Source organism: Arvicanthis niloticus, chromosome 6 (assembly GCF_011762505.2).
Source record: "Arvicanthis niloticus isolate mArvNil1 chromosome 6, mArvNil1.pat.X, whole genome shotgun sequence".
Lineage (NCBI taxonomy): Eukaryota > Metazoa > Chordata > Mammalia > Rodentia > Muridae > Arvicanthis > Arvicanthis niloticus.
Window position 1 is genome coordinate 62,494,284 of NC_047663.1, and position 21,425 is coordinate 62,515,708.

The following is a 21,425-nucleotide window of genomic DNA, read 5'->3' on the forward strand; positions in this document are numbered from 1 at the left end:
CCCCCCCCCCCGCCCCACTGCACAGTACTGAGAGAAAATAAAAAAGCTGTATGTTCTCATGGCTCACACTTCACCATCACTTGGAGAGCTGGCTTTATAAGAGCAAACTGTTAATGTCCTACCTTAATACACGCTGAGACAGGATGTGCCGTTACTGATTGACAAATCCATGTCTGAAGGCCAGTTAGCTGCTATACCTGGGGCAGGCAATCTATTTCCTTTGCATCTCCATTTCTTCATGTGAAGATCTAATGCCTGTTAGCAAGGTGCCCTGCACATACTTCTGCATAGTTTCTATGTGCTCCTTTCACATCGACACGCAGTCATTATTATTATTATTATTATTATTATTATTATTATTATTAATCTCTCACTGAAATACAGAGAGACTTATAATCCCCCACACAGAGCTGTTGGCTGTTGCTCCAGTATTAGAGGATGAAAGATAATTTGGCACTTGACAGACGCCCAGCCAATGCTTGGTGAAAGAACAAACCTGGAAGCCTGTTCAGCTGGCTGCTGATACCTTGGCTATCTTAATGCTGGTCATCATGAGTTCATTTGTCAGCAACATATTCTTGATTATTGGCTAGTGAAAATGCTTGCAAAGCAATATTGTAAAACAACAACAACAACAACAACAACAACAAAAACAAAACTAGAGCCTGGCAATGGTGGTACAGGCCTTTAATCCCAGCATGGAGTGTGTGTCTGTGTGTGTGGGGGGGTGCAGATACAAGCAGATCAGAGTTTGAGGCCAGCTTGGTCTACAGATGGAGCTCCAGGACAGCCATGGCTACACAGAGAAACCCTGTCTTGAAAAACAAGAACAAGCAAGCAAGCAAGCAAGCAAGCAAGCAAGCAAGCAAACAAAGATCACTTAGGGAAAAAAAAAAAAAAAACTTTGGGTGTCAACTTAATTTTCACTTAATTACACTTAATTTAAAGAAACCTTGGGCTAAAATTTGCAACTACTGAGAGTCAAAAGGTTAATGTTACAAATATCTATAAATTAGAGAAAATTTACAAATTGTTTAAGAATATGAATAGGAAAGAGAAATTTGAAAAAATAATACTACTATCAAACTAACATCAAAGAGACGCTTATTAAAACAATGGTAAATGTTTCACCTACTAATCTCACAGTGGCCTGAGCTGCCTAGTACACGAAAAAATACTGCCCTACACTGACGAAACACTGAGGAAAGCTGGAAGTGTGTACCAAGATTCTCTACACTATGTCAGAAACCCTACTGTCAACTGTATTCTCCCAAAGTAACAATGATGTTTGCAAGCAAAAGTGAACATTCAGTTTCATAAATAGTACGTGTAAAAGAATATAAAAGAGATGAGGCCCAACCATGAAGATATATGTAGAAGAATCAATTGGGACTCACTTTTACAATGGAGTTTGTTATCATTACTGTTAAGGTCTCGAGTGGGCAGTGTTGGCACATGCTTTTAATCCCAGCACTTGGGAGGCAGATACAGGCAGATCTGAGTTTGAGGGCAGCCTAGTCTACAGAGTGAGTTCCAGGACAGCCAGGGCTACACAGAGAAACCCTGTCTCAACAGAACAAAACAAAACAAAACCCAAAACAAACAAAAAACCAAACAGGACAAGGCCTTTCGTAGCTCATCCAACCTTGCATTTCTGATAGTCTTGCTTCCTTCCCCAGCTGCTGAGATAACAGCTAGCCACACCTGACTCATTAAAGGATGTTTTAAAGGCTATTTAATAAGTGAAAATAAAATTAAGCAAAATTTAATAGTAAGTACAACTGCACAAAATGTCCCTTGCAGTGACATTGTCATCTAAGACACTTTCTACCCACCTTGGCAATGTGTTATTGTGTGTCTACACTGTGTTCAGAGTGGACAAAACCCCGTCTCCCTCACTCCAAGGCCACATTGCAGTGTCGACTCACCTGTGGGGGTGGGGTGATCTTGAATAAAGATGTTCTGTTTTACAGTTCATTTAACATGATTAAAAACAACCCATACCCAATGGATCTGGAATTGTATAAAGTATAACAGTTATCAGAGCAACAATAGCCTCCTGTCCTTAACAGACTGGAGGGAGATTTGGATGCGTGAAGCAGAGAGGTTGGGAAGGAAGGGTTAACTTACTCACAAAGCAAATAGCATTCAGTCACAAAAGACTCCAGAACAAAGAGCTTTCACAAAACCCACAGAAACCTTAAAGAATGCTTCTAAGGGACTGAGTGCCATGGGTCACTTAGATACAGTTTGAGCTTAATATTAATATGTCTCAGGTCCCAGCAACATATCACATGTACAAGTTCTCTCTCTCTCTCTCTCTCTCTCTCTCTCTCTCTCTTTCTCTCCCCACCCCTCATATTACTTCTACATGAAGACCTTGCCAACAAGTGCCTATCCAATGTGCCACTGGTAATTTTGGCCAAAGATTATTGTTTAAAAGTATCTTGCACATTCCTTATTTGTGTCTTTAAAAGCAAGCAAACAAATCAACAACCACCACCACCACCACCTATTCCCTTGCTCCAGCTTCTTTGAATGTGCCATTCATTGCTCACTTTGGGACACTGGTTTCCACTGCAGCACTTGGCTCTCCCGTGGCAGCATTCCATTATAGATAAAGCAATATCATTGGTCTGCAGAACTGTTATTACTGGACCAACACGTTAGCTACAGGTGAAACACTGGCAAACTGGAAGGTTTTGCTTGTGAGAAAGAAGGGAAGAGAGGAGAAAGGGTTGGTAAAAGGAAGGAAGGAAGGAGAACCCAGGAGAAAGGAAGACAAGAAAGTGAGAACGGAAGGCTCAACGGTGTAAAGTACCAAGTGTCAAGCCCTAAAGGTTAGAGTCCAGTGTTAGTGTCCTCATGGTGGAAGGAGAGAAGGGAGTCCTACAAGTTGTCCTCTGACCACCAATAAAGGCATACTGTGGGAAGCTGCTCCGCTCTTGCTCTAGTCATTACAAGGTGGTGCTTGGTGTAGGCATTGCTTGAAAGAAAAGACAACTCCATATATGGAGTTGTATGTGCTGAGAGGTGTGGTTACCGTATCACCCCACCTCGCATCATTGAGAATGGCCAATCACCAGTGACTTCGTGGCAGCTGCTGATAGGATTAAGGCAATGCTTATAAGGGGATGCACGGGGAGGAGAAGGGCGAGAGAAGAAGCTCGCTGTACAGGGATAGCTGAATAAACTGCTTGAAGAAGAACACGGTTGCCGTTGCCTTATTCCGCTGGTCGGACGTGGGTAGCGACAGCATATAACATGAAGCAAAATGTAACTTTGAAAAATTAAGAGAAGAAAGTGAAAAGGGAAAGCCAGGGAAGCAATGGCTTCCATTTTAGGCATATTTGGGGTTGGTGGTAAACTTTAAATAAGGATGTTGAAACCTCTTGTTTTGTTCCTGCCTCTTTTTTTCTTTACTGGTTCTAAAGCCCACTGCCTGGCACTGAGGCTATCGGTCCACATGTGGAATAAATTTCTTTGGCATTAATAAGCACCTTGGCATCTGGATTTTTGGTGCTGTTCTGCATATGTTCTTTTCTACTATGGGCAGGCTCTCACCCAACCATGAAGCTGGGTTCTTTTTAAAATTTCCACAATTAATACAGGTGACACAACTGTCATGGACAATATATGACATGCACGTCTGGGAGGAGGGTGCCTGAAAGAGGCTGATAGAGGAGCAGTAACACTTGCAAATCCAGACTTCAGTGGGGTAAAGGGGTTACAGAGCACGGAGAGCAGGCACGTTTACAGGCTTCCCTGAGTGGTCAAACCTTTGACTTCAGAGCTGCAGGAGTGGATGGCAGGCATTGTTTGTGGTGAGCTTGCATCCTCTCCTTTCATAAAAACAAAAACGTGGTTTCATGGTCCTTTGTCCTCTGCAGTTTCCAGCTGCATCCTTTGGACAAAGGCCTGCCCACCACTACACTGTAGCTTTTCCTCTGGAACATCTCTGGTGTGGCGTGGGGCAGGGCCACTAGGAAGTCTCTCAGCTAAGGGTGCTGTTTTCTCTGATTGGACAACCAAGGGCTCTAGCTGACAGCACCAAGGAACAGTGAAGTGAGGAGGTAAGCTGGCCTGTGTTTGCAGAAGACTTCTGTGGCCATTTCTTTTTTTACATCAGCAAGAGTTGTGAATGACAATGAGCTGTTGAGGTAAATTTTTGAAACAGATGCATCAGCCTGGGAAAAGCTGGGCTACAGTCTCCAGCTCTGCAAACTACATGCATCCAAAGTTTGGTGTCTCTGTGTACCAGCCCAGCTGCTTCAGCCTCACAGGCTCTGGTAAAATTTTTTTCCATGCAAGTGATAACCTCCTTCTTTAACCCTTAGGTAATTCATGCTTCGCCCTCTAAGCACAATAATAAAATGTCTCAGGAGCTGCTGAAACTGATCCAGTGCCTTTTGAGCAGTATCTAGAGAAGATGCAAAACCCCACACTCAACCAGACTTAGAATTTATGAGAATATGTACCTGCTCAAGAGACATAGTATTTGCAGGGAGGTGGGGTAGGGTGGGCCTGGGAGCATGGGAGGAGGGACAGGAGTCACAGTGGCTTTAGAGAAAGGGCTGCTGGGGGTGGAGGAAAGGGAGGGAATCAAGAATGACTGCAGCCTTAAGCAAGATGAAGTCACATCCCAGGCCTGCCCTAGGAGATACCAGAGCCTGCTCTTCCCCAGGTTTTCTACCCTCTCCCCCGCAGAGCACATGCATCCAAGGAAATCACTGTGATGTCCAAGAACAAGAGAGAATGTGAAGGAACTAACACTCATGAAATAGAACAAATTCCTCACCAGGGAACAAAACTGAAGGCCTCTGCCAAGCGATGGGATAAAAAACAACTTAGCAAAGTGCTGGAGCAGCAAATGAAGCAACTCTCAGGCTGAATGCACTGAAATCATCCCCTTGCAGTCCTACTAGGTACTGTTCCCTAACCATCACTTCTCTCCACCTGGTAAGGCTCTGCTGTGTACAGGACACCAAGTATTCCTTGTCCTAATCCCTTGTTCTAATCCTGCAGTCGTGAGGCTTTGCTGTTTCTCACTTGGGCTTTGTCCGTTATCTTAAACAACACACACACACACACACACACACACACACACACACACACACACACACTTCTTCTTAATCATATATATAAAACCCCTTCCCCTGTCCTGTCAGTAATTCCAATAAACTTATTGAACTTGGTGGAATTATTTATTTGACATAGCAGTGCCCTATCTGAGCAAATAGGCATGTCCTCACATCTTCCCAGGAAGTCATACAATGTTTTGTCCAGCTCTAGCCAAAAACATGTAATTGTAAAGCAGGTGTGTCCAATGAGGACTATCTCAAAAAGCTCAGAGGGCACTGCCATCATAGATAGAGAATACTACAGGGGAATTTAAACAATTTGAAAAGAGGGAGAGAGAGGCTTATGTAGAAGACAGTAACATACATTCTCAAGTGGGTATGATATTCTTAAGAGAATTGCCAATTTTTTTTTTTTTTTTTTTTTTTTTTTTTTTTGGAGACAGGGTTTCTCTGTGTAGCCCTGGCTGTCCTGGAACTCACTCTGTAGACCAGGCTGGCCTCGAACTCAGAAATCCGCCTGCCTCTGCCTCCCAAGTGCTGGGATTAAAGGCGTGCGCCACCACCGCCCGGCTGCCAAATTTTTTAAGTTAAAAGGATAAACTATTTTTCAACGTTTATCCTTAGAATCGAATGCTAAAGGCAGCTCATAGGCTAGGGATGTATCTCAATGGTGGAAACTGTTTCCCCAGTATACGCAAAGCCCTTCCCTTGATCCCCACGATGGAATTCTGTTAAGGGCGACTAATCTTAAAGCTTAGCCATCATGTTGCTATGCATTTCTTCCCATGCAACATGGCATTAGAAGAGTGCACTTTCAGGTACACCTTGGCCATGCATGTAGGTAGGTAATGTCCAGGATGTCCATGTGCTGGCCACCTTCCAGGCTATATCATGTGTCTTCCCACGTGCCCTTCATCCTTGCTTCCCATTCTCGATATGGTTTTGGTGTTTTTTTTTTTTTTTATTTGGTTTGTTTTTCTTTTATGACAAGGTCTTGCCTTGTAGCTCAAACTGGCCTTGGACTCAGTTTCCCTGCCTCCATCTCCCAGTTGTTGGGATTGTAAGTACAGTTATTGTCTAGGATGCATAATGCCCTGGATTTGAGCACCAGACCTCAGTAACAACTTGAGAACCATGTTGGATATGGCCATGGTCAGTTAGATGAGTGTGAAAGTGCCTAAATACAACTGATTTTTTTTTTAATTTAATGAATTTAAATTAATATATATACACATGTTATGTCTGTTGAAGAGGTTGGCTCCAAGCCCCCAAGGATACCACAATTTAAGGACACTCAAATCCCTCACACACTCTCTCTCTCTCTCTCTCTCTCTCTCTCTCTCTCTCTCACACACACACACACACACACACACACACAGACACACACAGACACAAACATGCAGCACACACTTTTTATTTTGAGACAGTGTCTCACTATATAGCTCTGGCTGGCCTGGGACTCACTGTGTAGACCAAACCGGCCTGGAACTCACAGAGATCTGCCAGCTCTAATTCCTGAGTTCTGTGATTGAAAGCATGTACCATTATACCCAGCTAAAACTTTACATGCATCCTTCTATTTAGTTTTTTTTCTAGATGATTTATGATACTTAAGGGGATGTGAATACTGTGCAAATATTCACTCTATTGTGTAGGAAATAATGACCAGAAAAGGGCTGTATAGCTTCAGTACAGATGTGGCTGCTGTCACAGTGTTTGGAACATACAAATGGCAACATCACTGGCTTAGTTAGGGTTTCCTTGCGGTGAAGAGACACCATGACCAATGTAACTCTTATAAAGGACATTTAATTGGGGCGGGCTTACACGTTCAGAGATACAGTCCATTATCATCAAGGCAGGAAGCATGACAGCGTCCAGGCAGACATGGTGCTGGAGAAGGAGTTGAGAATTCTACATTTAGATCCAAGGCAGCCAGAAGACTGTCTCCTAGGCAGCTAGGAGGAGGGTCTCACAGCCCACCCTCACAATGACACACCTCCTCCAACAAAACCACACCTCCTAATAGCGCCACTCTATGGGCCAAGCATATCCGAACCACTACAGACACATTTACAGTATATTCTCAATTTCAGTCTGAAGTCATAAATTGTGCATAGCTGACTACACCTGTATTAATTGTATTAATGCAACATTCTTTCCTGCAAAAGGTGCTGCTGTTCTGTGTGCACACTGCATTCATTTTGCATCGCTGTCTTCTTTAATTTGGTCATACACCCGCTTGACTACACAGGCATCTGTCTACGTAATCTGTTTTATCCTGCTTCAGTGCTGAAGGTATAGGGATAAGTCACCCTAAACCTCAATCACGGAAAAGCCTTTCCTGACAGACCACCTCCCAAATTATCCATGATGTTGGGGCAGTACCCTGCAGTATGAGTAATCTTATAGGACACAGGGAGGAGTATCGTTGTGAGGATCTGGGTTTGGAGCCCACGATTGACACCACTAGGACAAAGAGGTGAGCAGCTACCAGAACCCAGGATGGAAGAATGCCCAGCTGCTCAGACCTGGGCAGGGCGACGAGCGACTACCAGGACCTGAATGGAGAGCACACAGCTGCCAGGACCTGGATGGAGGAACGCGCAGCTGCCAGGACCTGGACGTCAGAGCGCACGGCAGCCAGGACCCCGCCCCGCGCGCGCGCGTGCCCGGCGTTGGCGCAGTCTGGGTCTGAGTCGTCGGCTGAGGCTTGTCGGCCCAGCTCTCTGCCGATCCTCGGCCCTTCTGCGCCCTCTCCGCCCGCGCCCTCGTTGGCGCCGCCGCCCGCAGCCCTGGCGCTCCCCGCGGGCCCCGCTGAGGCCATCTGCGCCTTGTGTCAGCGCGCGCCCCGCGAACCGGTGCGCGCTGACTGCGGCCATCGTTTCTGTCGGGCGTGCGTGGTGCGCTTCTGGGCCGAGGAGGACGGGCCCTTCCCGTGTCCCGAGTGTGCCGATGACTGCTGGCAGCGCGCCGTAGAGCCCAGCCGCCCTCCACTCAGCCGTCGCCTCCTGGCGCTCGAGGAGGCGGCCGCGGCGCCGGCGCGCGATGGCCCTGCCAGCGAGGCCGCGCTGCAGCTGCTGTGCCGTGCCGACGGAGATCCTCTGTGCTCCGCCTGCCGCATGGCCGCTGGCCCGGAGCCGCCCGAGTGGGAACCGCGCTGGAGGAAGGCGCTGCGCGGCAAGGTGCGCAAGGCGGCCCTGCACATTGTCCACCTTTGTGCCTTACCTGGAGTCAGTCTATCGATCAGTGTACTGACCTCCTCCTTCCTCTCCCCTCTCCCGCATCCCACGGGTGTTTAACACCCTTCCTTTCCCGGGGACCCTTCCGCGCCTAGGGCTCTTGAATCCTGGAGGCCATGAGTTCTGCCTTCCCCCATCTCTGTTATCTGTCTCCCGGACCTTGCAGTGTTCCTCGATCTATTATCTCTAGAGCATGCTTTTCTGTCTTTTCATCTCAGGTCTTTGGCTTAGCTGTGCCCTATCTCTATACAACCTTTAGACTTTAATTTTTCTCCTTTTCCCCTCAAGTCCCGATCCCATTCCTCAAGGCCTCTTCCTCCTACCAGGGTGTGACCTCATTGGTGCAAGCCCCGCCCATCCACTTGCTTGTGAAGCCCTGAGGTTTGTGCTGGAGACCTGAGAATGGGCTTCTGTCTGCCAGTTACCATTTGCAGTCCTCTGAGGGGCTGTCGGTACCTCATTCTGGAACCTTCTCTGCTGTGCTCTCTTGGTCATTGCGTGTTTCACCTGCCATTGGGCAGAAGCTGACCATTAGAATCTGTTCGAAGCTGGGTTATAGGGATCTGGAGTATCATCCCTGACCCAGAGAAGGATGACTTTCTGAGAGGCCAGGTAGGAGAGCAGTGGTCCCTGCCCAACAGGAGGAACTGGTAGCTTAGTGTGTTTGAGGGTGCTGTTAGCCTTATGTTCTGGAATGATGAGGTGGAGGCCAGTGGTTATATCCAGGTCCCAAACTGGGGTAGGTCCTCTGTCAGAACAGTTTGTTGTCCCATTGCTAAGACAGTAGTCTCCACAGAGTCCAAGCAGGACACGGAGAAGTCAGGAAAGCTACTGTCTTAAGTCTAGTTGACACTAAAGGGGACCTACCTAAAAACCTGGAATCACACAGCCAACCTTGAATTGCCTGCTGTACACTTAGTTCTGACAGGTGGGAAGCACGGGAGACCCTTTTAAAAAAACAACCATTTTCCAGCAGAGACCAGATGAGTAGTTCCTGTGACCAGACGGCTGATCTAGGTGTCCAAATCCTTCTTCCCAGTCTCTAACCAGCTTCTCTCTCCCAGGAGAACAAGGGCTCTGTGGAAATCATGAGGAAGGACTTAAATGATGCCCGGGACCTGCATGGTCAGGCAGAATCAGCGGCTGCTGTGTGGAAGGTAAGTGGACTCCTGGATATGAGAAGCTAGCAGGGCAAGCAAGCCGACTGCTGCAGTTTGCCTGGCTGGCTGGAGGAGGGACCTCTGTGGACTTGAGTATCAGAGATCCTCTTCTGTATGCATTACGTAAGGTGACTTATAAGCTGCAGCTTCCTTCTCTACACAGGACGCTTTCTAGAACTCTTGATTCTGACCAACTGCAGCTGTCACCAGTGGAACATGCTGTTTCCTGGCTGCCATATAAAACCACAGATAGTATTGCCTTGGAGGCTGGAAGTCCACAGGCAAACCATGGCAAGTCCAAGTCAGGGCTAGTTTCTGCCTTTCTCACTGTATTGGCACGTGGAGAATGGGGAAGGAGCTCTTTGGGGCTCCCCTTTACTAGAGCAGTGATCCCACGTCTACTTTGGTGAGACTAACCACATCCCAAAGGCCCACCACTTAACACCTTAACACCTGCACAAAGATTTGGGGGACACACGAAGTTGGTACTTTGCAGCTAGCCTTCATCAGGTATCATCCAATCTCATTAAACACCAGCATGACATATGTTACTTATTTTTTAAGGTTGCTTGTCAGCAAAACCACACATTAGTTTAAGCTCTGGCAACTTTTCCTTTTATATTATATTAAAGTTCATTACAGCCCTCCCCTCCCCCATTTTTTTAAAAACATAAAACCAAAATGTTTTTGTAGACTACAGAAACCCAGATGCTCTCAGATGCCTGCACCTTAAGGCTGTAGGCACCTGCTCTACCCCTCACAAAAATTGGTAGGCATGGAGTACACCTAGTTTTCTAGGAGCCCACAGTAATTCCAAGGACAGATTCTAGCAGATGGAGACTTTTAATATGAAGACGGGGATCCTGTAGTCAGAGGGAGGAGCTTGGCCAGACAGCAGTTACCTGGCTGGCATTTATAGCCTTTCAGCAAAAACATTCTTCCCTCAGGAATATGAGTGTCCCTGTTTGTGGTCCAGGGCCAGGACAAAGATCCGAGTACAGTTAGGAATTTGTTCTTTCTAGTCCTGCTGTTTAGGTTAGGCTGGCAGAAGTGTCGCTGAGGGTAGCAGGATAGAGTTTTAGTCTCAGGTTTGCCAGAGGTTATAGTAGGAAAAATGGCTGGTTTAAGGTAGCTCTGTCTCCTGACAGGGCTTTAGTCCCAGAGATCGACTTTGGGAAACTGTGAGTGGGATCTTCACGTAAGCTGAGCATTGTATATATAGATTGTATGTAAGGACTTAACAGTCTTCTGATCAGAAATGTAATCAGAAATGAGAGTGTCTGGTTGGTGGAATGCTTGTCCAGCATGTGAGAGGCTCTGAATATAATCATGCAAAGCAAGCACCACAGATAGACAGTAGGTCTGTGGTTACTGTATGGTTGTACTTAATGCATAGACTTCTTTCTAGTCAATTCTTTACAAAGGAAATTACATTGTGTTAGGTAAATTGTATCAACTGGGGATGATCTGAAGCACAGGGAAGGATGCAGACAGCTTGTGTGTTAGGGCTATTTTGTAGAAGGATCTTGAGCATCTGTACACTTAGGGATTCATTTCCTGGAGTCAGACATGAAGGACAGTGCAGGGGAGACAAAACATTGCCTTAATAGAAGTTCTTCTTTTTTTTTTTTTTTAAATGGGATTTCTTTTTTTTTTTTTTAATTTTATTTATTTTTTTATGTATATGAATACACTGTAGCTGTCTTTAGACACACCAGAAGAAGGCCTCAGATCTCATTATAGATGGTTGTGAGCCACCATGTGGTTGCTGGGAATCGAACTCAGGACCTCTGGACGAGCAGTCAGTGCTCTTAACCACTGAGCCATCTCACCAGCCCAATAGAAGTTCTAATGGTATGAGCGAACTTACAAGGAAATGATCCAAAGAAGCTGTCACATCTTACAAATACACTGAGAATATTGGACAGAAACTAGCAGGTTGTAAAAAAGTGATTGATTTGGGAAGCATAAAAGAAAAGTATTTTAACAAGGTCTGAGTGGCATCTTCTCCACCTCCACTTCTGTCCTTGATGGAATTGGTTTGTAGGAGGAGAGAGTTAGCCTTTGTTTTGCTGCTGTAACAAAACAGCCAAGACTGAGTACTGTGTAAAGAAGGCATGTTATGAGTTCTTGAGGCTGAGTGTCAGAGATCAAAAGGTTTTGTTTACTGATGTCTGTGAGGCTCTCGTGGAAGAGAGTGCACCCAAGATTGCTCTCTCTCTAACAGCTAGCTGTCTTGGGAACCAGCTGGTGGTCTGTGAGACCAGCACCAGTCCCTTCAGAGGGTATACCCACATAAGACCACTGTCCCTTAACCCCCACTGCTTAAGGCCCTGCCAACTATCCATCACCACAGTGGGGCCATGAGGGATAACAGGCATCTTTCGTGTGGAGATTTCACTTCTTGTTTGGGAAAACAGGGAAAGAGAATCTTCTCTTACCTGTGATTTTAGTTTTAAAAGTAGATTTAATTCAAAAGATGCAGCCAGCATATTTTGAGAGCATAATTTCTTTGAGAGTAGATGGGGGTTCTCTTTGTTTAGACACATTAGCAGTGGCTATGGGCCAATGTGGACTGTTGTCCCTTCTCCCACTCACCTTTCAGGGGCATGTTATGGACCGAAGAAAGAAGGCCCTGACTGACTATAAGAAGCTTCGGGCCTTCTTTGTGGAGGAGGAGGAACACTTTCTGCAAGAGGCTGAGAAGGATGAGGGTGCTTCTGAGGATGATGAGCTGGCTGACCCGGCAGATCGCTTCCGGTCCCTGCTGCAGGCTGTGTCAGAGCTGGAGAAGAAGCACCGCAACCTGGGCCTTAGCATGCTTCTGCAGGTACCACCCGGGTAGGGGGTGAGCACCTCTCTCCATAGCACATCTTTCTGGTCTGCTCAGAGCCACAGTGGAAGAGAGACTCCCCTATGGGCAAGACTGGAGCCACAGCCCACCTTGCCCCTGTTGTGGCCCAGCTTTGAGTATCAGAGAATGAGTAGGCTATTAGAAAAGTGGTAGAAAGGAGCTTAGAGCTGAGGAAAATGGGAGATGCCCAGGATCTCAAGTGGGAAGGTTTTCCCTACCTTAGGCTCTGTGGGCAGGAGTAGTCAGGGTATCCCCTTTGTCTTCTCTCATCCTCTTCTCATGCCCCAAATGTTGGACCAACACCAGAGGCAGCCAGCTTGGCAGTCAGAGCCTGGGCTTGTAATGTGGCCTCAGCAGTCACCTGTAACTGAGGTATCCCTTTCCACATATCCATCAGCTGTTTGGGGACTATACAACCTCAGAGACACAGGCTTTGGGCAGTACTTAGATGGGTTGTCAAGTCACCTTGGCTCCGAGTGTGTTGTACTCAGGAGAGTAGCAGTCTGTCTCACTGTCTTTACCTGTATATCTTCCTTCATTTCCTCTGTCTCCTTGTCTTTTCCCGTTGTTTGTTTCTCCCTTCTCTGCAGTGATGATGCTGGCGCAGCAGGCTGGCCCCCTAGAGCTCGAGGCAGAAGGAGCCACCTTCCACAGCTGGCCTGCAGCACCCCTACCTACATCCTTCAAGCCTTTCTGCCTGGCACCACCCTTCATCCCGGACAGACCCCCGTCTCCATCAACATTGACAGCACTCTGGCCTGGAATGAAGCGTCAGGTGCCTCGCCAGCCATGCACATAGTTCCATTGTTCAGCAGTGTTTTTCATTTTCTTTGGGGCATGAATGTGCTCGGGCCTGTACTTGCTCCAAATAGAGACTGACCAATCCTGGGATTTCTTTCCCAATGTGTGCCAACCCTGCCTGGGACCACTTGGCAGCTCTGAAGCCCCTGCTTCTTGTTTTGCCATGGCTTGGCTTAGTGTGGCATTCATTCTGGTATCCAGGAACCAAACCTTGCACCTCCCCATTGGTGCCCATGACAGGGTTGGCTCACTAGACATCCCTCAGCAAGGCTCTGAGGCATACCAGTTACAGTCAGCCTGTGTTAGTGCCAGGGAGTAGGGATGCAGGAGGCCCTTGGGTGTGGCTGGGACCCTCGTGTTAATGAAGCATCCTCCACCCTCCAGCAGACCTCTTCCCTCACTTTGGGTCTCACTGTGCCAGGTCCTAGGAGCTGTCTACTGCTTTGCTTCCCCAGCCTCCCTTCCTCCCAGCTTGTGCCCCTTGGGTGTCACTGGCATCCCCAAAGTGCTCCCTCCTCCTTCCCACCTCCTGTGGAAGGGACCTTCTCCCCTGCAGAAGAGCAGCAGGGTGGCATCTCCAGGCCACTGGGTGCTTCACTTCGCTGTATTTTTGGCTTTTGCTCACCTCATATTTTCTCCAGTAGGTGAATTTCACAAAACTTGTGACGTAGCGGTAGCGTGGTTGCCTGCAGCATCGTGTGTGTAGATAACTAGTCCAAGAAACAAAACCCAGCAGAATGGACAGACACAGGTCAGGGGCTAAAGATATAGATGTATTTAGGTTTTGGGCAACAATGTTCTGTCCTCAGAAGACCCCAGCCTTGGATGTAGTGACTGGCTCCAACTTGACTCACAGGTGGGCTGGGTTTTCAATGCTGAATAAAGTGGTTTGCTCCAGCCTCTCTGTTTTCATACCTCCTAATTTTTGTCCACACAGCTGCTTCCCCTTTTCCTGACCAGGTAGGTTCCAGGGTCTTTGATTCTTTTGAAAGCAAGATAAGCAGACTAAGATACTCAGATAAGATACTCACTAAGAAGATAGTCACTAAGGTATTCAGGCAGGTGTCACCCTAAACCCAGCGTCAGCTGTGGGAATTGCATCTGAGAAGCAGGATCCATGGATGACTAGAAGGACCAAGAGGAGGCATCATGGTGAGAGGACTCTGGCTTAGCCCACTGGACAGGGTCTGCAGAGGGCTGGCCAGCTGTGCAGATGCACCCAGGGTGGAAGGTAACAGACTGGTCACATTTATATCCAGGGTGACTGGATGGGATGCCCAGGGTGGGGCATCCCTGTGAGTGCCAGGGAAGAAGGTAAAGGCAGAAACATGCAGGTGGCAATGAGAGCAGCCCTGAGTAGTGTCCCTTAGTGACAGAATGTGATCTCTGTTGTGGACCAAAATGAATATTAAACTAATAGACTAGCAGGAGTAGAGAATGGCTAGAACTGGCCACCTGGTGGTAGCTCAGAAACACCTGCTAGGATGGTCCCTCAGATCTTACATTGGTCCAGAAAACCATATGACCTTTCCCAATGGATACGACCTCAGCAGACTGAGTAAAGTGCAGGCTTACATTGAGAAAGCCTCACATTCACCGCACAGCTCTGCTCGCCAGTTAGTAGCCTGCTATTCACACATGCTACCAATAGTACCCTAAATGGTTGCCACACAGAACACTTCCTCATGCGCCCCATGGGGAAGGAAGACTAGAAGGCCTCCAGAGTGCATGAAGAACACTAACCCTGTGTGAGGCTCCACCCACTTTACTGTGTCATTTTGTAAGGTCTCACCTTCCTACTGCTAGCATTTAGAAGGATTCCACAGTGACAGCAGAAACCTAAAGGCATACTCCCCGAGATGACATGCTCTGCTCCTCACCTCTACTGCTGGGCGAGTGTCAGCTTAGAGCCTGACAAGTTTAGAGGCATAGTGACCCAGGACATCATTCCCAGGTCCTCAAGGTAGTGCCTACTTTGCTTACCACACCATTACAAGATAGGCCAACATGGTTCCTTTGCTAGGGAGGTGGAAGAAAGGCCATATGGAGGGAAGATGGAGCCCATGAGAAAGGAGAGATGAGCTGGACTTGTTTTTCATGAGTGGGGCTTCAGGGTACCATGGTCAAGTAAAAAAAAAGATAATGTATGCAAATGGCCTATATAGATGTGTCTGTCCTTTTGACACTACAAGGGAAGTACAGTTTGGTAGTGGGCTACATTGATTTGGTAAGTCTCTTTTTGCTTGCACATGATAAGATGCAGGATGGATATGGTGAGAGACCATGTCAGCATCAGTGGACCCCAAAGGGCTAGTGGTGCCTGGTGGGTTGGAGAAATGTGTTTCCGAACTTTGAAAAGACAGTTGAACATGGTGGTGCATGCCTTTAATCCATCGGCAGGCAAATCTCAGAGTTTGAGGCCAGCCTGGTCTACATAGCAAGTTTTAGGTCAGGCAAGGCTGCAGAGTGAAACCCTGTATCAAAAAAACAATCACTGTGCTGTAAGGTTAGAAAAGGCTGGGAGGGCTGGGCATGGCCACACCTAGGATGCTGAGGCAGGGTTATGGTCATGTGTTTAAAGGCTATGGGGAGAAACAGCAAGCATTTTTGTTGTTGATTTTGCTGGGGGCTTCCCTATGTGGAAAACAGCTAAGTTCTAAAGGCATATTTCAGTCTGACCTTGCTTGGGTTTCCTGCAACAGTATGGTCATGTTGGGTAAAGTTCACGAGAGACTTAACATTGTGTATGCTTCATAACAGGCCAGTATAGCTGGTTCGTAAAGAATTATAGGTACTCAGTTCCTGCCCATTGAGGGCTGGTCCTAGTACTCTGGTACCCACATCTTTAAGTGTCCAGGTCCTTGTCTATAACCCATGGACAAACATCTGATGCTCTATACATCCTCTAGGTTACTTCTAATGTCTAATATAACCAGCACTATGGACTAGTTTTATATGGTTTGGGTGAAATGATGAGGTCAATAGTATCAAATACATTGTAGATGAGGGGTGGTTTTGGTTGGTTGGTTGCCCCTACTCCCTTCCCCTCTCCCCCCGGTTATTTTTGATCTCTAATTGAATCTATAGATGTGGAGCCTATGAACAGGCTGACTGTATTCCAACATGCAAGTCATTTATTTGGTCCTTGATGATCCAGGGGCACAGGCAGCACCTCCCCTGCAGACTGCGGATGAGTTCTTAACTCCCTTTTGGGACTTATTGTGAGGCTCGGGGTGAAACCTATGGCATTTCTTCCTCAGTGAAAACTAGCCATTACTCTAATGTCTTCACTCTAGTCACCTCATGGTTAAGTGAGGGCTGGCGGCAGCTGTTCCTAGGCAGGTCAGTTCAAAGGCCACTTCTCACACCCACCTAGTTTTCTCAAGCAAAGGCTTCCAACTATTCAGAAGACTGCTAAAAATCCTGGGAGGGAGGCTTCCACAAATTTTATGTCACTTGCTGCTCATGTGAGGTGCTTTATTTCCATAAGAGACTTTTAATTTGGAGATGGATAACTGAGTTGAAACAAAGGTTCTCAGTTAAACTGTCATTCATGAGAAAGAATGTACTGTTAAGGAATTTTTAGGAGATAAACAAGACTAAGCGCTGATAAAACTGTAGACGTGGACCAGCCACCTAAGCAGCCCTGCCTTTGATAGCACGCAAGCCAGCCAGGACTAAACTTACAGACTCGAGGTCAATACCATGCTCAGTCAATCATAAAGGGTCATGCCCCCCATCCTTTGCAAAGTCCTGCTCTCTTTCCTAAACACTGGTCTATCCACTCTGCCCCGTGAGGCTGGAATATGCACTCCTAAATCTCATTAGTAGGTGTCATGAGGGTGAGGCACCCCTTCATTGTGGACAGCTCTGTGTTCTGGCAAAGAAGAATAATCACCTGTCTTCAACCAGGAGAAACAAGGATTTCTGAGGGATCAGTTCCCTGAAAGAAAAATAACGGAAAACAGGCGTATAGAATCCTGTTAGTATGCAAATGAGGTGACTTACTGGGCTCTTCTGATTGGATAAGTCTCCACAGAGCATCTAATGAAAACCTTTAGGTTGTGGGCCACCTTTAGTGCCCAAGGGCCTGGCAGTTTAAGAGTCAGACTTGTTCTGTAAGCTGTTTATATTCATTTCTGGTGGTCAGCTTCCTTCCTGCGTCTCCCGCTCCTTCCTTTTGGTTCCTCATCGGGTTCAGGGCTCTGGTGACTCAGGTGTTGCAGCTGTCTGCGCCTCCAACCACCTCCTGCACCGAGGTCTGTGAGCTGTGTAACTGATCACAGCTCAAGACAGTGTCTAATCCAGCTCTCAGCAGTGCAAGGATGCCCACAAGGCCACCAGCTACTGAGGTTTTGTCCACCCTAGGGGCCCTTCAGTGAATACCAAAGGCTCTTCCGAGATAACGGGAGTCCCTGGGTAGCTTAGTGGACCAGCCTTAAAGGACTCCTGACTGGGACAGAGTGGATAGTCTCCCCCTGGTGGCCTAGCCGAGGCAATACCGTGCGGTACACTAGAGAGCCAGGGTTTTTCCAAAACAAAAGGCTGGCGTCCCTTCAAATAGTTCTTGAACTCTACACAGGTTCAGTTGTCTTGATGATTCAGATGGGAGGCCCTGGCCCTGGCTTTGATCCCAGCATTTAGGATAGGTCAGCCAAGTCTACAAAGTGAGATCCTATCTCAAAGTAACTAAAACAAAACAACAGCGGGTGCCAGTTCCCTGATTTAATTCCTAATGCTAACCGTCCAGTTTCTGCCAAAGAGCAAAGGAATCAGGCCCTTCAAGTGCTTGGCTAAACATCGCCCTTTTGATCTGGTGCTCTCTCTCCTTGGAGAAAATATGTACTGCAGCATCCCATTGCTAATTCATTACATCCACATTAAGATAAAAAATACAGCATGGCGGGCACTTTGCTATGCATACTAATACTTACCTTGATTAAAGTCTTTGAGTTTTAGCCCATTTCCATCTATTTGCAAAATTTCTGGAAGTTTTCGATAGAGAGGTGGAAGCAAGCACTCCCTGTGTTTACAAATGGCTGGTTTTCACCTTTACCTAAAGGTGGTCATTATTTTTGAGAATATTTTTGGTTGATTATTTTATGGATAAATGTGGGTCATAGTTAGGCACTGAGGAGATGGCTCAGTAGTCAAGAGCGCTGTCTGCTCTTCCAGAGGCCCAGGGTTTGATCTGTGGCACTCACATGACAGCCTCACAATATTCTGTATGTATTCTGTATTCAGCTCCAGGGATCCAGGCTCTCTTCCAGCCTCTGTGAGCACTGCATGCACATGGTCCACAAAGGAACAGCTACACATGCACGTGCGCACACACACACACACACACACACAAAGTGGATTGTACCTTAATGAATTGGTAACAGAAAAAGATATAGCCTGGATGATGAATATAGATATATATCAACAAAAATGACAGAAATGTGCTTATATCTTAGCAATTCATAAATAACTTGGAATACTGTTCCTTTTCCTATCAGACTTTTTCACTAAAAAAAGTTTAGGAAGCTTGGCTAGGTGAATAATTCTGGAAATCACCCCAATAACCAACATATCTTCCTCTTCCACCTCCTCCTCCTCTTCCTTCTCTTCTTCCTCCTCCTCCTCTCCTCCTCCTTGTATAGTTTTTATTTTGTGTGCATGCACCATGGCCGGCATGTGGAGGTCAGAGGCAACTCTTGGGAGCGAGTTCTCTCCTTCCCCATATGGGTCCCAGAGACTGAACTTGGGTCATGGAGCTTGGTGGCAAGAAGTACCTTTACCCACTGAGTCATCCCAACAGCCTGTCCTTGGGTCTTTAAACACATGCTTTCCCTAGCTTACTGCCAATGGTTCTATTCATGGTTCTCCCAGGAAGGAGAAAATCCTTTAGAATCTTCTCACATGATTGCCTCCCGTCATGAAAATAAGCCAGAGACATGAAAGGGGGCCTCAGAGTAACCAGAATCAGAGCGTGGAAGCACACAGCATCCTCAGCGAGTGTGGTTTCAGTGTCCGCTCCTTTGGAACAGGAAGTCATGTGAAGCTCCTAGGACAAGCCCAATGTTTATGACTCCAAAAACATATATGACCAGATGTACAATCATCTCCTCAGGAAAGACAAAGAACTCTATATACAAAATGGAACTTTACATATGTTGGACAGAAACAAAAAGATCAAGCCCCATCCAGAAAGGTTTCAGAACTGCAAGGACCTGTTTGACCTGATCCTCACTTGTAAAGAGAGAGTCTATGACCAGGTTGTAGAAGATCTGAATTCCAGAGAACAGGAGACCTGCCAGCCAGTTCATGTGGTCAATGTAGACATCCAGGACAACCATGAAGAGGCCACTCTGGGCGCATTCCTTATCTGCGAGCTCTGCCTGTGTATCCAGCACACTGAGGATATGGAGAGTGAGATCGATGAGCTGCTGCAGGAGTTCGAGGAGAAGGGTGGCCGGGCCTTTCTGCACACCGTCTGCTTCTACTGAGCCGCTGTGCCTGGTGCATGGTCTGCCTGACAGCCACCTTGTTGAGGCCGCTTTTTCAGTGTGTTTCCCCCTCTGATATCTGTTTATACTGCTAGGTATACATCACCAATGCACTGTACATATGGAATGAGATGTACACAGAAATGCCAGATTCAAATCCATTGTTTTTAACCAAAAGAAATAAAGATGGTTTAATCTACAGAAAAAAGAAAGAGAGAAAGAAAGAAAGAAAAAAAGAAAGAGAGAAAGAAAGAAAGGAAGGAAGGAAGAAAGAAAGGGGGCCTCAAAAGACACTGTAAGCATGCAAAGCAGGAGAGAGAATCAGAAGAGTTTTAGAATGAGTGGCCCTTAAAGTGGGGGAGGGGTATATGGGTGCTCACTTTCTCTTTTTCCTTTGTCAATGATGAAACCAGACAGTGAAGGGTGAGCACAGGTCTCAAGCAGCAAGGCAGCATCCCAGCAGGGAAAGGCACTTAGAGAACCTGACCTCAACTTAGATTTGTACAGAAGTCACCGGGCACTTTAAAAGAAGGATGGGAGGCCGACAGGAAAGCTCAGTAGGTAAAGGCACTTGCCACCAAGCCTGACTACTTGTGTGAACCCACACTGGAAGGAGAGAACCAACTCCCACAACTTGTCCTCTGACCTTTACACGTGTGCCACAGTGCGCACCCATGTGTGCACACGAGAGTGCGTGCGTGTGTGTGCGCACTCACACAGACTAAATGGGATTAAGGGAGAATAGGGAAGTAGATGGGAATGGCTTTATAGCAACGGGATAGAAGAAGGCTGTAAAAGGACAGAGGCCCCGTGAGATCCCCTGGGCTTGCTCACGAACATTTTGAGTTACCATCCTTCTCCCTTCCCATCAAGCCTGGGTGAACCAGCCATGGTGGTTGATGTCCCAGTAGAACTGAGCAAAGTGATGCCCAGCTATTTGGTGATATACTGCTGCTCTGTATCTCCATGACAGTGCACTGAAGAAATTATAAGTAGGTAAAGAGCCCTGCCCACCGATGTGGTCGGCCTTCACCCAGTCAGCTGAGAGCCTCACTGGAGCTAGGGTCAGCAAACAGAAAAGCCTGAGTACAAAACTCAGTCCTAAACCAGCACCGGCACACCAGAGGCAGACACGGGAGAATCCGAGTTCCAGTCCAGCCTAGTTATCCCAACTCACAAGAAAACAACATAAAGTTGGACTCTGCCTCCCTGTTCAGCTGCTGTGTTAGCTATTTTTCAGTTCCTGTGATAAAATGTCAGGACCAGAAGAAACGGAAGAAAGTTAACTTGGGCTAACGGTTTCAGAGGGGGTGTCTGTACTGGCAGAAGGCAGCTGGATCAGAAAGCCAAAGGATGCCTTTCCAGCCACACATAGGAAGCAGAAAGGACAAACTGGAAGTGAGTTGAAGCAAGAAGCCCTCAAAGCCTGCCCCAATTACAGAAGTCCTCCATTAAGGCTCAACCTCTTAAATCTTCCCAAACAGGACCACCAACCAGGGACCAAGTGTTCAAACACATGGGCCTATGGGGCCTTTCTCATTCCAGCAGACCTAGCTGGCATTAGGGAATTTAGAAGTTGATCTTTGCTTTTCTATTGCTATGGTAAGACACCATGACCAAAAACAACATGAAAGATTTCACGCTTACAGGTATAATTCATCATGAAGAGAAACTAGGGCAGAAACTGAAACAGAAGTCATGAATGCATGCTGCTTGCTGGATTGCTCAGCCTGCTTTATTATGGCACCCAGGACCACCTGCTCTGAGGTGGCACCATCCATGTGGACTGGGCCTTCCCA

At 46.9% G+C, this 21,425-nt stretch overlaps 1 protein-coding gene and 1 pseudogene across 1 annotated transcript; both read left to right on the top strand.

Annotated features, from left to right (window-relative positions):
* The first annotated feature begins 7,579 nt into the window (after positions 1–7,579).
* Rnf187 (ring finger protein 187) lies at positions 7,580–14,035 on the top strand. The gene is made up of 4 exons (XM_034506660.2): positions 7,580–8,266; positions 9,388–9,480; positions 12,089–12,313; positions 12,928–14,035. Exons 1-4 carry the CDS (start codon positions 7,595–7,597, stop codon positions 12,928–12,930), a joined length of 993 nt encoding a protein of 330 aa, XP_034362551.2. The 5' UTR covers positions 7,580–7,594; the 3' UTR covers positions 12,931–14,035.
* A 4,764-nt stretch (positions 14,036–18,799) lies between these two features.
* On the top strand, positions 18,800–19,966 carry LOC117710300 (RNA polymerase II subunit A C-terminal domain phosphatase SSU72 pseudogene; annotated as a pseudogene).
* The last annotated feature ends 1,459 nt before the right edge of the window (positions 19,967–21,425 follow it).